At 38.0% G+C, this 15,542-nt stretch overlaps 1 protein-coding gene across 3 annotated transcripts; it reads left to right on the top strand.

Moving 5' to 3' along the window:
• The first annotated feature begins 2,437 nt into the window (after positions 1 to 2,437).
• Gja1 (gap junction protein alpha 1) lies at positions 2,438 to 15,304 on the top strand. Of its 3 annotated transcripts, XM_026394071.2 has the most exons (3): positions 2,438 to 2,609; positions 4,388 to 4,510; positions 12,411 to 15,304. In XM_026394071.2, the coding sequence occupies exon 3, from the start codon at positions 12,427 to 12,429 to the stop codon at positions 13,573 to 13,575; it is 1,149 nt and encodes a 382-aa protein (XP_026249856.1). In that variant the 5' UTR covers positions 2,438 to 2,609; positions 4,388 to 4,510; positions 12,411 to 12,426; the 3' UTR covers positions 13,576 to 15,304. The 3 variants fall into 3 exon arrangements, with proteins under 3 accessions (XP_026249856.1, XP_026249855.1, XP_077657892.1); XM_026394070.2 differs by lacking the exon at positions 4,388 to 4,510; XM_077801766.1 differs by lacking the exons at positions 2,438 to 2,609; positions 4,388 to 4,510 and adding an exon at positions 4,150 to 4,179.
• Positions 15,305 to 15,542: the final 238 nt, after the last annotated feature.

Below are 15,542 nucleotides of genomic sequence, written 5' to 3'. Positions count from 1 at the left end.
GTTTTGGGAGTTTTGATATGCTGTTGCATAGTAGGGTTACATGAACTAATATTCAAATGCTTGAGGCAATAAATAATGCCTGATTAAAACATGACATATCATACATCACATGATACCCTATAAACATGTAAAATTTTTGTTTTATATATCAATTCAAAATGGATATAAATAAAATCTAAAAAAGAAAAAAGTGCTTTACAATATGACAAGTAAAAAAATTGTTTGAACTACTGTAGGTCCTTGCATTTTTATACAGATTTTAAGAGTTAGCTCATGATTTCTGTTAAAATGATCTTGTCAAGATTTTGATTGATACTGTATGAATACATAGATCAATGTGCATCTTAATAATATTGAGCTGTTCAACATCTAAGTGTTCTTTCTTTTTTCTTAGAACTTTAATTTTTATAAACATTGTTTTATAGTTTTAAGTGTAGAAGTTTTGCCTATTTTCTTTTTTTGCACTGAACAAAAGGTTGGTTTTGCCTACTGTTGTTAAATTCATTTGTAACTATTTATGGTTTTAATGATATTATAAACAATGTTGCTTTTCAAATTCATTTTCCAAATTTTCATTGTCAATAAAATGTAACAAATTAATTTTTTATATTTATTTTTTAGTTGTAGTTGGATACAATACCTTTATTTCACTTATTTGTTTTTATGTGGTGCTGAGGATTGAACCCAGGGTCTCCCATGTGGGAGGTGAGTGCTCTACCACTGAGCTACAACCTCAGCCCCCCAAATTAATTTTTTATTTAAAAAGAGGAGAAAAAAATGTATTGTAATAATAAAATCATGTTTTTTCATGTGTGTTTTCAATTGCATGAAATAATTTTTAGTTAAGACAAACAACAGACTAATCTGAAGGAAAGAACAATATAAATACAAGACCAAAACAGCACCTATGGGACCTGAGCCTGAAGACTTGAAATCAGGTTACAATTTCTACTTCTATAACTTCATTTCTTCCTCCTTAAAGAAAAACATATCCTTGGAATTAAGATTATCACTAAAAAACAAAAACAAAAACAAAACAAAACAAAAACAAGAGGGCAACTTAGTCTTAAAACTATAACATTTCAAAAGAAATCTTATTTTTTATTTCAGTGAAAGTATGTTTAGGAAAAGGTATTTACCAGGTAATGTATGCTATCCTTCTTTTTTTCTGGTATTTCAATTAGTGGGAAAGGTTTAGTAATATGAAGGCTGAATGAGTTTGCTTTGTTTCCAGAGAACAATGGCCAAGAGATTCCTCTGCCCCACCTCAGGAGCATCACTGAAGCCTGTTTATGGGGAATCCTCCTACCACAGCCCTTTTCTATGGCATCTGGGGAGCCCTCAAAGGAGCTGCCCACTCAGAATGAGGCCACCTGACTCAGGCCATTATAAACTCCAATACAGGGACCTGAAGAGAGAGAGCCCTGAAAGTGATGCAGAAGCACAGAGTCATTACATGTTCAGCTCTGCTGCCATTAGGCTGAAAACTCTCCAGTGGGCTGTGAGGGAAGGTGATCTTAGGAAGGTTGAATATTTCTGGGACCCACTTAATGATGACTCAACTTATGAGGCAATTATAGCCTGTATCTTATTTTAAAAAAAAATCCAGCATCTCACTACAGATTGAAATGTTAGTGAGCTGGCATGAACAGAGGTGAGATACAAATTTTCAGTTCCCTGGAGATCACGTAGAGATCATATATCAAGATTTCATAGTCAGTACAACCCCCCACACACACACATATCCACATACATATATATTTAGCTCATATATATAAAACATTACATATGTTATGCATAATAGATAATATTTCATTTCCTTTTGCTAAATGGAAAAGGTAAAAATGCAAAGCAGTCAATAAATTGAGGGATGAATTGTGGATAGACATACTACTTTTTGTTTTTGAAATCTCTCTTTCATCTCCACCATTCCCTTTGTTAATTGTCCCTACTAAGAGGAAAGGAATTAGATCATCACATAAGATATTCACACCCACCTCAAACTTCACACACCTTGGTCAACATTAAACAAGTTTGCACTGTCTATACTTCTTCCCCACTTTTATTTTCTGTAATTTGATTTTAGAAAGTGTGCCATTATAAAAGATATGCTTTTTCATTGTCCTAGGACTTTGGATGAAACAAATACTAAAATCAGCAGTTTTTATCTGTAAGGAGTAACTCCAAGAGGTAGCATTCATGTCTCTAATGCTATTTTATTTTTTTATGGTCAGCAAATTTAAGCCAGGACTTGATCCTGACCTGGCTACTCCTCTTTGCCTCCTCTTGCCTCACGTTCACCAGCTTCTTTTCCAACCTCCTCCCGCCTTTCCTTCTACCCCTCCCCTTCCTTCTAGCCCCTCCTCCTAGTTGAGTCAGTGGCTTGAAACTTTTTAAAAGCTCTGTGCTCCAAGTTAGAAAAAAGCTTTTACGAGGTATCAGCACTTTTCTTTCATTGGGGGGAAGGCGTGAGGAAAGTACCAAACAGCAGCAGACTTTTAAACTTTAAATAGCCAGGTCTGAGTGCCTGAACTTGCCTTTTCATTTTACTTCATCCTCCACGGAGTTCAATCACTTGGAGTGCCTACTTCACTTCTTTAAGCGAAAGAGTAAGTTAAAGAAAAAACCACTTTACCTATTAGTTTCTTTTTCTCCTAGTAAAACTTCTAGAGTTTCTAAGTGTCTAAAATGTAAATATGATTTATGTTTTGAAATGAAATCTAAGTGCCTATCTATAGTCAATGCTAAATTGAATGTTGGAAGTTTGTACTTTTGGTTGTTTCAAAAGTTTCTATTGATAATGCAACAGGTAAAAGTTTTGAGCCTTTCTAATTAGAATAAGAATTAATTTACTGGATACTTGATTCTTCCTTTTAAAAGCATAATTTTATTTACTTTTTCGTAATCAATCATAGTCTAGGTGCTCTGTAGTTTGTTGGGGGCTGGGGGTGAGGGGTGCTGGGCCTGGATTGGGGGTTTCACTGACAAAAAAAAAAGTGCAAATTTGCTTAGCGTTCTCCTTAGAGTATTCTGTACGTCGTGCTTTTTCATATGGAAATCTTGATAGGTGTTCTGTAGCCTTGCAAAGCAAACTTCTTTTGTAACCAAGTGCTTTGTTAAAACATTGTGGCTACTTGACTTCCACGTGGTTCCCTCCTAAAATTTTTCTCACTAAACAAAAAGATATATAACCCACTATTAATATTAGGACTTTAAAATTATTAGTGAATAGTTACTTTGTGTTAGCCATCACTGTGGAAAGATTTGAGACCCTAAAGAGAGCCAACATTTTTTTACTTCACCACGTTGGCAACTCATGAGATGAGAAACCTTGAATGGGTGGTGGTTACATTACAGGAAGGGAACAGATGTTTAGAAAAGAGTGTCTGCTAGGATGCGTTTCCAAAAATCGTCTCCTAAAACGGGAGCTCCGCGAATGAATAGGAAAAACAAAAGTATTTTAAACTGTTTTAATGGGAGCTACCTCTCCGGCTCACCCCCCTCGCTCACTCTTGCTTCAGCCTGTCCCAACCTGTAACAGACTTCGGAACTCTGGCGCAATTGTCTTGGAGTTGGAACTGCCAGGGTGGTAGGCAGGAGACAAAGAATACGCTAATGTGTTGCTTAAAAGGTTCATTATTTTTTAAATGTTTGGCTTGATAACAACATCCTGCTAGCCAGAAAGGCAACCGTGCATTTTTTTGGTGCCCGGAGAGAATTTTCTGTTCTTTTTAAATCTACAGACTAAAGTAATTAGATTCTTGGTGTGACCCAGTCGTTGAAGTGTTTACACCAGAGAATGCTGAAAAGCCAATAATAATGCCAGCCTGGCTGCGGCGCGAGGCCGGGCGCGTCCTGCCATCTTAGCATCCGCTCGGCTGCGCCGGGCTCCTTCACTGTCCTGAGCCTCGGGGCTTTTTGAGATGTTTCCCTTCAATCTTTACAAGTCAAATTGAGTGCAGGTCTGAGTTCCGCCACTGGAAGGAACCGGGATTGGGAGGGGAGAGGGAAGGGAGGAGGGATGGGCTGGTTGCCAAATGGTTAAAAGAGCAAATGATTGACTTAATTAAAGTTGTCAATCTAATTTCCCACCCTTATCAGCCCCGTCCCACCCGCAGTCTGTTTTCTTTGGGTTTTTCTTTCTCTCTTCGTGGAATGAATCCTTCCATATAAACCTTGGTAAGGAAACCTGAACACCTTTGGGAGTTCTCGTGCTGGTAAACTGCACTTGTAACTTTTCTGGAAGTTCTTAAAACTTCCCAAGAATGAGGCGGGGCGGGGACGGAGGAGGGAGGGCAAGAAAGACCCTGGATGAAATGGGGCGAGAGCTAATGACGTCCTGAGGCAAATCAGTCCGTGATTGGAAAACTCAAACCTTGATTCCCAGCAGCGGATCGCCCACACGGGCTTCTCAGACCTAGCTGACCTTGGCTGGAGCATCTCCGATAAAGCTTACGGAAAAGCGTATTCACGGTCACCCAGAGTGAGGTGCTTCGGTTTCCCTCTAGAGGTACGAAGTGGGGATGGGAAGAGAGCTGTAAGATACTGTAACAGCTGAAAGCCGACGTGGCTTTATTTGGAGGTGGGCTTAAAATTTCCTTTGGCTCCCAAATCAAGGTAGTAATGTCTAGAAAAATGCTGAATCTCACTCTCTGAAAAAAATGGGCACAGTTAAAAAAAAAAAAAATACTCCGTCCACCTTGTCCAATGAGGAAGCCTAATTTTTTACTTTTATGCAAGGATTCCTGAAAAGAAAAGCCTTTAGTACTGCAGAGGAGATCTCATTAAACTAACCCACTCCCAAGAATAAAATAAGCCAATTAAGATAGAAAATACCTCTGGGGGAAGAATAATTAATTCTTCTGAGTAGGCCAAATTGAGTGAAAATTGTACCATTCACAATACATTTGTGTCCTGGCACTGTGTTGAATTCTGAATTATTGAACTGTTTTTCCCCAATGTGTGAAATCCTTCCCAAAGTCAGGGTACAGTGGCCACCTGTCTTTTTCCAGGAAAATACTGTTGTAAAGTTTTGCTCCTCTTTACTGTTAAAATGTTCCATATTTTTCTAATACTTTTTGAAGTGTATCACCACAGCTGTCCCATCCACTCAGTTCCTTGCCCTTTATGGCTGAGATCCCTACAAGACTGAACCTCCAATGAGAACCAGGGTTCCAAAGATATTTGGCAGCAATAATTTAAAACGGGTGTGTTTTCGGATATTAAGGATTGCTTTCTTCCTCACTTAGATGTTTCCAATTCCTGCAAAGAGAAAGTCAGAGAGTTCCTGTTACCTTGCATTCTGTCATTTCTTTTATAATATCCAGAGGTATAGCTTAGTATGAGGCTGAGAGCCTTTGTATACCCCAAGGGAAGGGAATGATAGGAAAGTCACCAGTGATTAATACCTGCTACTCCACCTTTCCTGTTGTTCTGACTTCCCTTCAAGATTCTCATTTGTTGGAATGGATGTGTTGAAGCTTATCTAGTACAGCTGTAGAAAGAAAAAAACTAATCACCTTGAGTTTATCATTAATGTAATATAGATACTTTAGGAAAAAAAATCCCTACAGCTGCTTTAAAAAACAACAACAACTAATTTTTGCGTTCTTGGGAAAACTGCTTTAAATCTCCACTTCCCTTAATTATCTTAGCTGTATGTGTATAGACTAATTTTTGCCAAAATTCAAACCATGGTTAATTTTTTTTTGTAAAATGCCTTGAATTTTACATCAAAATTTCCACAAGTTTCTAAATAATTTTTAGAAAATGTATGTTTGTTCATCATTTTAGTTAAGATACAAAGATTAGAAAATAAATGAGCAATATCTAAGGATCTTTTAAAGAACAATAGGTAAACTTTATTGAGGTTTTACTAAGAGCTTCACTTGCATGCATTCTCATTCAGTGCTGACTGTTTATAAACTTGTGATTATCTTAAGGATGTGCTTATGTGATTACAAAATAATAGTAAGATTGTTGATTAAAAGGCACCAATTTGGAGGTGAAAGTGAGGGTAGGGACAATAGAAACATCAAGAACTGATAGAAATAAGCTGTTATAGTTTGTTGTTGTTGTTTTTTAAAGGTACTGGATCACAATTGAAGTGCATAGCTTTGAGCCTAAGGGTTCTGACAGTGTTTTTCTTTGGCACACCTAAGTTGATCTTAAGAAACTTTTTGGTGGGGGAGTTGAGTGATAGCTGTTGAACTAGGAAAGCTCTCAATAGAGCTCTCCACTCGTTGGATAGAATCTCTCCACCACCATCTCACCTCATTCCGTGGAAGCTGATAATGGAATGACTGAAAAGGAGGAATACAAGTTAGGGAAAGAAACTTTTTTGGTTTGTTCTAGTGTGTTGCTGCTTCCTACCACCACTACCACAAGTAAAATTGGAAGTTCAGTGCCACAATCCCATCACACACCTCTGGGATGTAAAGATAACTGATCTTTACACAAAGGAATGGGAGAATAATCAGGGAATCATGCGGCAGAACTTTTAACTGAATAGATGTTTCCATCAAATACATTTGATAGGCCAGAGAACTAGGCTTACTATCCAGGTATAAGGAAGCTAAGGTGGGGTGTTGTCAAATGAACTGGGAATGTTTTCTGTGATATCTGATTCAAATAACTCTCTGCCTAGACTCAGTTAATGTTACATTAACTGGGTTTAATATCAATTCTGTTCTTCCCTTTCCAGAGTCCTAACCTTCCCTCATATTTGTCATTCTTGAAGTAAACACAATTTTAAATAGGCTGTTTCTTCTTGCAATAGTGTTCTTGGCTACAATAAAATCATGTGTTATTATCAAATTTAGAATATCCCTGAATTAGGGGGATAACAGTACAGGGTGACTTTTGTTGTTGTTGCTTTATTCATTTTTATTTTTTTGCTCTGTTTTAATTTTTATGTCTTAACAGTGAATCTGAATAAACATCCACGATACCTAGTGCAGTTCTTCACGTATACTAACCATAACTAGAATCTCTATCTCATAAATTTAGAAAGCTCTTTCCTTACTTCATTCCTATTGCCTGTCCAGGAACAATTTGAAGCCTGTTGTTTCAACAAACGATGCTCTTGTATTGTAGCAATTGTCCCTTGAAAATTTAACAGTGTAATAAAAGATGCTGACAATAATCTTTTCTTCTAAAGTCCTCCTTAATGAATCAGAAGTTTGAGACGTATTACCATATTTAAGAGACTCCCAAAGAATTAAAAAAAAAAAAATAAGGAGACCTGGGGGTCTTTTTCTTTGCATAGTGCAGGCCCCAGGAGATTAGTTTTTGTTATTGTTGTTGTGTTGTTGTTGTTGTTGGACGGCCCTGTTTAACTCATTCAGGATAGATTCATGCAGCATCTCTTACTTTTTTAAGCACTGGGAATGCAGCACTGAGCAAACTCCCTTCCAGAGCTCACATTCCACTCAGTAAGACTTTATGAAAGGAGACAAACAATAAGCAAATATATGCTATTTTGAGTAGAGGTCAGAGCTATTCTAAAGTGGGACAAGGGGAATAGGAAGTGACAGGATTGTGGAAAGGACGCTTCTATTTTCATATTTGGTGGTCAGGAAATTTGGCTATGAAGTAAGGCCTGAAATGAGGGAAGAAGTAAGCTGTAAGATCAGGGTCTTTGATGGTTCTTTTGTTTTGTGTTTTTCCTTTTGGACTGTCTGTTTGAGAATAGGTGGGCAATCACAGTGACCAAGGTAGTGACATGAAAATTGAAAAGAGGTGTAGTAATGGCTGAGATCGGGCTAAAAGCAAAGACAAGCAAAAACAATTATAAGAATGGGTCATACTGCGGTTACTTTTGGAAGGTAGATCGTCCCTGATGGGCAGGATATGGATTATATTAATCATGTGTGCATCTGAATATTATCAAAGGGAATAGCTGCTGTGGTGTTAGTGGAGAGAGATAGTCACATCTGAACTTACTCAGAAGACGTTTATTACTAGGAACAAGGGGTCTTTACTATCAAAGGTAAAAGAAAAGCATTAGGAGAGTTTGCATTGGAGGGTGTGGGGCATAAAACTTTTGATTTTAATATATGAGAAACTCATAGATCTGGGCCCACACCTATAATCCCAATGGCTCAGGAGGCTGAAGCAGGAGGATCTTAAGTTTGGGGCCACCCTCAGCAAACTAGTAGGACCCTATCTCAAAAATTTAAAAAGCTGGGGATAAAGCTAAGTGGTAAAGTGCCGCCGGCTCAATCCCCTATATGGAAGGAAGAAAGGAAGGGAAAGAAATGCAACCCTGCCTTAGTTATTAATAATACTATATATTTTATTTGTGTCTCCACTCACCATTATGGTTGTCTCTTTTTTAAAATTAAAAGTAAAATATTTTCTAATAATATGATGAGGGTGTAACACAGTTGTAAAGTGCTTGCCTAGTATGTGTAAGATCCTGTGTTCAATCCCAGCACCACACAAAATTAAAAAAAAAAATTATTAGGATATTAGTGACATGAAAACACTTGGCTACAGCCTTTGTTTTTGAGGCTCTAGCAAAAGGGACAGACAAAAGTAATTAAAAACTGAAGTTTAATTTTTAAGAAATTTCCTTTGGATTAAAGAGATTGAGTCACTGTCCTCTCATCGAGTGGCAGATAAAGATGCAGGGAGTGAGAGACCCAGTGCCCAGAGAACCACTGTTCTTATTAGTGCTTTGACTTGTTAGATGTGCTGTCTGTTCTATTTCTCTGAAATTTGCCTCAGTCTTAAATATTTTGAACAGGAAAAAATAAAATAAAATGCTGGGAAATCACTCTTTGCTTCTCTGTAATCTTACTTCAGAATCACCTGGGACATTTGTTCAAAAAAATAACAAAAAATTAAAAGCTGATTTCCCAGGCCCCACCCTCCAGAAGTCTAGCTTCATCCAACTGGTGAGGGCCAGGAATGTTATGTGCCAAGTGATTGTCATGCAGTTCAGGAACCACTGTGAAGGGACAAGGTCCTTAGGGAGGTCACACTGGGTGACTGTAGCTTTGAGCAGCTGGTCTATGGGGCCATGCAGCAAATGAAAATGCGACCTAACATGGAATACAGAAGGCATGGTGTTATCCAGCTGCTGTCAAGATCTGCTACTACTAGCTAAGAGTGGTGGCCGCACCTGTAAACCCAACTCAACTATACCTGAAGCTGAGGCAGAATCACAAGTTCAAGAGTAGCCTGGGAACTTTAGTAAGATTTCCATCTCTCAAAAAAAGACCTAATAAGAACTGTACACAACCCCTTAGATCATGATCTACAAATAAAGCTGCATCATAGGAACGCAGAGGCATAGGCATGAATATACAGGATATGTTCAGCTGCCCAGATTCCTGAATGAAATAAAGAACGGTGTGCCTGTCTCCTGGTGAATATTCTTGCAATATATAGTCTGTAAACCAGTGCCAGGGATTCTGTAAACATAAGCATGCTTTTACCTTATAATGAAAGAACATTAATGTTTCAACTAAGACTTGGAAAATTAAAATATTAAACCAGGGTTAAGGGATGGAATAACTAGTTGAAAGGATACTTGGTTCCTGGCCAAGTGAACAGCTACCAGTAAAAAGCTTGCTATTTTTGTTACCTCCTTGGGAGTTGCAAGATGAACCATCACATGAAACATTTGATGGTCTCTATGATAGTGGTAATGACAGGTATCTACATGTTACAGAATACAAGGTGTCCAATTGGATAATTCATATCTTATTCAGATGAAAGAGTCTAACTCATTAATGCAAATGACTACTGTGTGGGTGTGTAAAGAAAAGACAACACTGCAATTAAATTGATGGTATAGTTTAAAAGAACAAGTACCAAGTCAACTAGTTCACACCCTATAGCATAGTGGAATCTTAGAATTGTGTGAAAGTCAAATTTCATTTTCTATAGAATGTGAAGAACTCAGGGGTGAACTGCCACAGGCATCTACACAATCATTTTACTTTGAATAATGATGAGACACTGACTAAAATGAAAACTGCTGTTGTGCCCAGCTGTATTTCTAACCATGTTTAGTTTGCCTTGAGATCTATTATTGTCTGAATATTATGAGATGTATGCAAATAGCTTATCATTTTATACTTGTTTTTGTTATTTCCCCCCCAACAATTAGAATATCTGAACAAAAGCAGATGACACTGGCAAAATATTGTAATTCTTTACGAACCGAATTGGAGCCAATTTACACATCATCACATAGAAACTGTCTATTGATATGGCTCCAAAAATTCTGTTGTGTTTGTTTGACCCTCGTGGCCTGTACTTCTTCACTCCCAGTCTAGTATTTTCTGCTAAATTGTAGGCTTTTTCTTTTACATTCTCTCACATAAACTGACCATCAAGACTAAATTACTCCTCTCACTTCAAGCCTTCCCTTGGCTATTTAACCCTTTGTCGACCTGAGAAGCCTTTGTTCTTGTCTGACTACTCTTTGTACATGAATTTCACTCTCTGGTTTGCCACATCAGAATACAAAATGGCCCTTCCTAAAAGTAGAAGGAAAGCTCCCTCTTTTATGATCATTGGGAAAGCATTATTTCTGTAACCTGCCCGCCCACTTCACACTTGTATTTCCTCATCTGTGTACCAATCCCTGGGCTGTCATATTATCAGATACCCATCTACTACTAGCTGGTATATAATTTGGCTTTATGGATCTACCATCTCTTCTTTGTTTCATCCAGGAAACCCTGAGTCAGATTTTCAGATTTCCATTTCATTTTTTCATGATCTCCATAGCTATGACATACAAGCATTAGAAAGAAATGTAATACTGGATGGTGAGGGGAAAACACCCCTGTATTTCATTTACTTCTTACTTACAGGAGAATATGACTCCAAGTTCAAAACCAGATGAGAAACCCCTTTATATTCAGATAGCGAACACATTTGTAAGAAGCCTACATAATTCTACTTTAGTTGCACTTGTCAATTCATTATTACTGAAAGCTTGGAATGTCTTTGTTTTGCTTGTTTTTCATTATTAAATAACATTTGTCTACTTTATTCACTTCTAAACCCTCCAATCACTACTCTCCTGAAAATTAACCAATCTTCTCTGTGGTAGCCTGACACATGTCATATTTTCTCATGTTTCAGCACTTGTTAGATTGGCCATATCAAAGCATGGAAACTTTTCTGGCTTTAGTGCAGTCTTACTGTCTACTATGCTTATAACCTTTTTGTTTGTCTTTTGAAATGGGTTCTTGCTATGCTGACCAGGCTGGTTTCAAATTTAAGGTCCTCCGACCTCAGCCTCCTGAGTAGCTGATATTTCAGGTGTTATATTTGTATAATTTAAATGCCATTGCAATGTATTAAAGGGCTTTGACTTAAGGATGATAAGTCTTCTGGCTGTACAAGTGGCTGAATATATCTTACAGCCTTTCAGCTTCCTCTTTTTTCACTTCACAGTCTATAAGTAGTATGGAGACAAACTGACAGATTGATTTTTTTTTTTTTTTCTGATATTCAGGGTTGAACCCAGAGGTACTTTATTGCTATGTCACATCTTAACTCCTTTTAGAACTTTGCTTAGTTACTGAGGCTGGCTTCAAGTTTGAGATCCTCTTGCCTCAGCCTCCCAAGTCACTGGAATTATAGGCATGTACCACGATACCACGATGCCTGGCCAAATTGAACTTTTACCTAGAAATGTGATGCATATTTAGTTTTTGTTTTTGAAAGTAGGTTCCTGTTTATAATGAGATACTGTCCAAATGGTGTATTTCAGCATAACATTTTTTTTCCTGGTAGAAGGCAGACTTGAAATATATGTTATTGCATAAGGAGAGAGAAAAGTATAAATAACCATGATACAGACTATGCACTAATTACTCTTAATGTACCATGAAGACACATTGCAGAGTAAAATTAGGAATAAAGTGATTCATCCTAGCATCAAAGTTTGGGGATCGAGGTTGTGCATGTGTGTGTGTTCCTGAGTGCTCTTGCCTGAGTTCTTAGATACCTATATTTTGAATAACACATCAGCATTTTGCTTAGGCATGCATCCAGACACAAGCCTACGAGACAAGAACTGTCGTCATTTATCAAACAAATAAAATAAGCAGAGGCACTTAGCACAGACAGCTTCTCAGGTCACATGGCAATTTGGTAGTTGAGCAAGTAATACATCTTCTGCAAGTTAAGATTGCAGTTCAGCCTCTGTACATAGGCTCTGTTGCTTCTCAGATCAAATTTTATCTTAAAAAAAATAAAAAGTGTGAGACTCTGGGAGTGGAAATGTGCTAGGAAGAACTTTGTTTTTGTTTTGTTTTTGATGGAGGCTAAAAGGAAACAATTTGCAATATTTCAGCTGCCAGCTAAAAAAAAGATGCCATCTATTAAGCTAATAATTTACAATCTGTAATCATTGAGTTGTCTCTTGTTTTTTTTTTCAGGAGGTATCCAGGCATCATGGGTGACTGGAGTGCCTTAGGCAAACTCCTTGACAAGGTCCAAGCCTACTCCACTGCTGGAGGGAAGGTGTGGCTGTCTGTTCTCTTCATTTTTCGAATCCTGCTACTGGGGACAGCAGTTGAGTCAGCTTGGGGTGATGAGCAGTCTGCCTTTCGTTGTAACACCCAACAACCTGGTTGTGAAAACGTCTGCTACGACAAGTCTTTCCCAATCTCTCATGTGCGCTTCTGGGTCCTGCAGATCATATTCGTGTCCGTACCCACACTCTTGTACCTGGCTCATGTGTTCTATGTGATGAGAAAAGAAGAGAAACTGAACAAGAAGGAGGAGGAGCTCAAAGTTGCCCAAACTGATGGGGCAAACGTGGAGATGCACTTGAAGCAGATCGAAATAAAGAAGTTCAAGTATGGCATTGAGGAGCACGGTAAAGTGAAGATGCGAGGAGGGCTGCTGAGAACCTACATCATCAGTATCCTCTTCAAGTCTGTCTTCGAGGTGGCCTTCTTGCTGATCCAGTGGTACATCTATGGATTCAGCTTGAGTGCTGTCTACACTTGCAAAAGAGATCCCTGCCCACATCAAGTGGACTGCTTCCTCTCTCGCCCCACAGAGAAAACCATCTTCATCATCTTCATGCTGGTGGTGTCCTTGGTGTCTCTTGCCTTGAATATCATCGAACTCTTCTATGTCTTCTTCAAGGGCGTTAAGGATCGTGTGAAGGGAAGGAGTGATCCTTACCACGCTACCACTGGCCCACTGAGCCCCTCAAAAGACTGTGGATCTCCAAAATATGCGTATTTCAATGGCTGCTCTTCACCAACCGCTCCCCTGTCACCTATGTCTCCTCCTGGGTACAAGCTGGTTACTGGTGACAGAAACAATTCTTCATGCCGTAATTATAACAAGCAAGCAAGTGAGCAAAACTGGGCTAATTACAGCGCAGAACAAAACCGAATGGGGCAGGCAGGAAGCACCATCTCTAACTCCCACGCCCAGCCTTTCGATTTCCCGGATGACAACCAGAATTCTAAAAAAATCGCTGCTGGACATGAACTACAGCCACTAGCCATCGTGGACCAGCGACCTTCAAGCAGAGCCAGCAGCCGTGCCAGCAGCCGACCTCGGCCTGATGACCTGGAGATCTAGATACAGGCTTGAGCATCAAAATTCCACTAACTGTGGAGAAGAAAAAAGGTGCTGTAGAAAGGGCACCCTAGGTGTTAATTTTGTTCCAGTTGGAGGTGGTACTCAACAGCCTTAGTCATGAGGCTTAGAAAACAACAAAGACTTTAGAATATGTAGGTTCATCAGGGGGTGTCTGGGATAGGTGGGTGGAGAGGGAGGGGATAAGGGAGGTACACGTGGATATTTAACGTAGTGAATTCAAAGAACTTAATTTCTAAAGCAGAGTTGCATTAGGTGATACATAGGTAAGGGCTTTTTTTCCCCAACGTACACCCCTAAGACTGGTTCTGTGTATGTGAAAGAGTGGGTGATCATTGTGGCTAAATATTTTTAAAATTTTTGTTGTACCAAGAAACTGAAATAGCTTTGGCCAGGAATAAATACTTCCTGAACATTTTATTTCTTTGCAACAAGAAAAAGACAGAAGATTGTTCTTATGTCCCTGCTAAAACATTCCATTGTTAAAACTTGCACTTTGAAGGTAAACTTTCAATCCTCCAGGTGTCAAAGGACTTGTGCTACTACTTTTTTTTTTTTTTTTTTAATTCTTGGTAACAACTGAAAGTTCAGACAAGGCCCACAGAAAAAGGTGTTCCATGCATTTCCCATGCATACAGGAGTATTTTTTTTTTTTTTTGCATCCACTTTCATCATATCATTGCCATCACTTTTCTTCATTCCTCAACTACTATTCACATTCATTTAATGTTTTCTGTAAACATTTTAAAACAGTTGGGATGTCACTTAGCATTTTCTTTGATTTAGTGTCAGGGAAGCAAGCCATGCTCAATATTTAACAATCACTTGTATGTGTATGTGTGTGGAAGAGTGTGTTTAATTTCTCATGTATTGGTACAAGCAGATTCAGTATAAACTCACAAACACAGATTTGAAAATAATGCACACACAGTGTTCAAATTTGAACCTTTCTCATGGATTTTGTGGTGTGGGCCAATATGGTGTTTACATTATATAATTCCTGCTGTGCAAATAAAGCACATTTTTTTTTCCTAAAATGTTTTTTCCCCATGTATTCTATTATGGATACTGGTTTTGTTAATTATGATTTTTTTTCCTTTCTTTTTCTTTCTTTCTTTTTTTGTTTAGAATGTAGCAGTAATGCTATTACTGAAATGAATGATTTCCTTTTTCTGAAATATAATCATTGATGCTTGAATGATAGAATTTTAGTACTGTAAAGAAGCTTTAGTCATTAATGTGAGAGAATTAGAAGAAATGCTTAGAGTGGAGTATTAAGTGTGCCTAAATGAATTTTGCAGTAACTGGTATTCTTGATTTTTGTCCTACTTAATACACATTAATTCAGAACTTGTATTCTCTTATGAGGTTGACAGTCTTTTGGAGTGACCAGCAACTTTGATGTTTGCACTAAGATTTTATTTGGAATGCAAGAGAGGTTGAAAGAGGTTCAGTAGTGCACATGAAACTAATTTATTTGAACTATATGCTGAAGACATCTACCAGTTTCTTCAAATGCCTTTTTAAACTCATCACAGATGATTGCTGAAAATGCTGAATATCATCATACTATTCTTCTTGCACATCAGCTACACAAACAGTTTTGTACAATGAAAATACTAATGTGTTTGACATTCCATGTTAAACTACTGTCATGTTCAGCTTCATTGCATTTAATGTAGACCTGGTCCATCAGATCTTGTGTTCTGGAGAGTGTTCTTTATTCAATAAAGTTTTAATTTAGTATAAAGATACCCTGAATATCCTGTGTGATTTTTTTTTTTAATGCTGGTTTTATCTATTCATTACTATCAAAGATTTCTCTTGGTTATAAGAATTTGGGCAAAGGGGCTAGGGATGTGGCCTAAGGTAGAATACTTGCCTTGCTTTTACCAGGCCCTGAGTTGAATCCCCAGTACAACCCTAAAAGGACTTGGGCAAATAAAATT

Source organism: Urocitellus parryii, chromosome 8, assembly GCF_045843805.1.
Source record: "Urocitellus parryii isolate mUroPar1 chromosome 8, mUroPar1.hap1, whole genome shotgun sequence".
NCBI lineage: Eukaryota > Metazoa > Chordata > Mammalia > Rodentia > Sciuridae > Urocitellus > Urocitellus parryii.
This window is presented reverse-complemented; position numbering and strand designations above follow the sequence as displayed.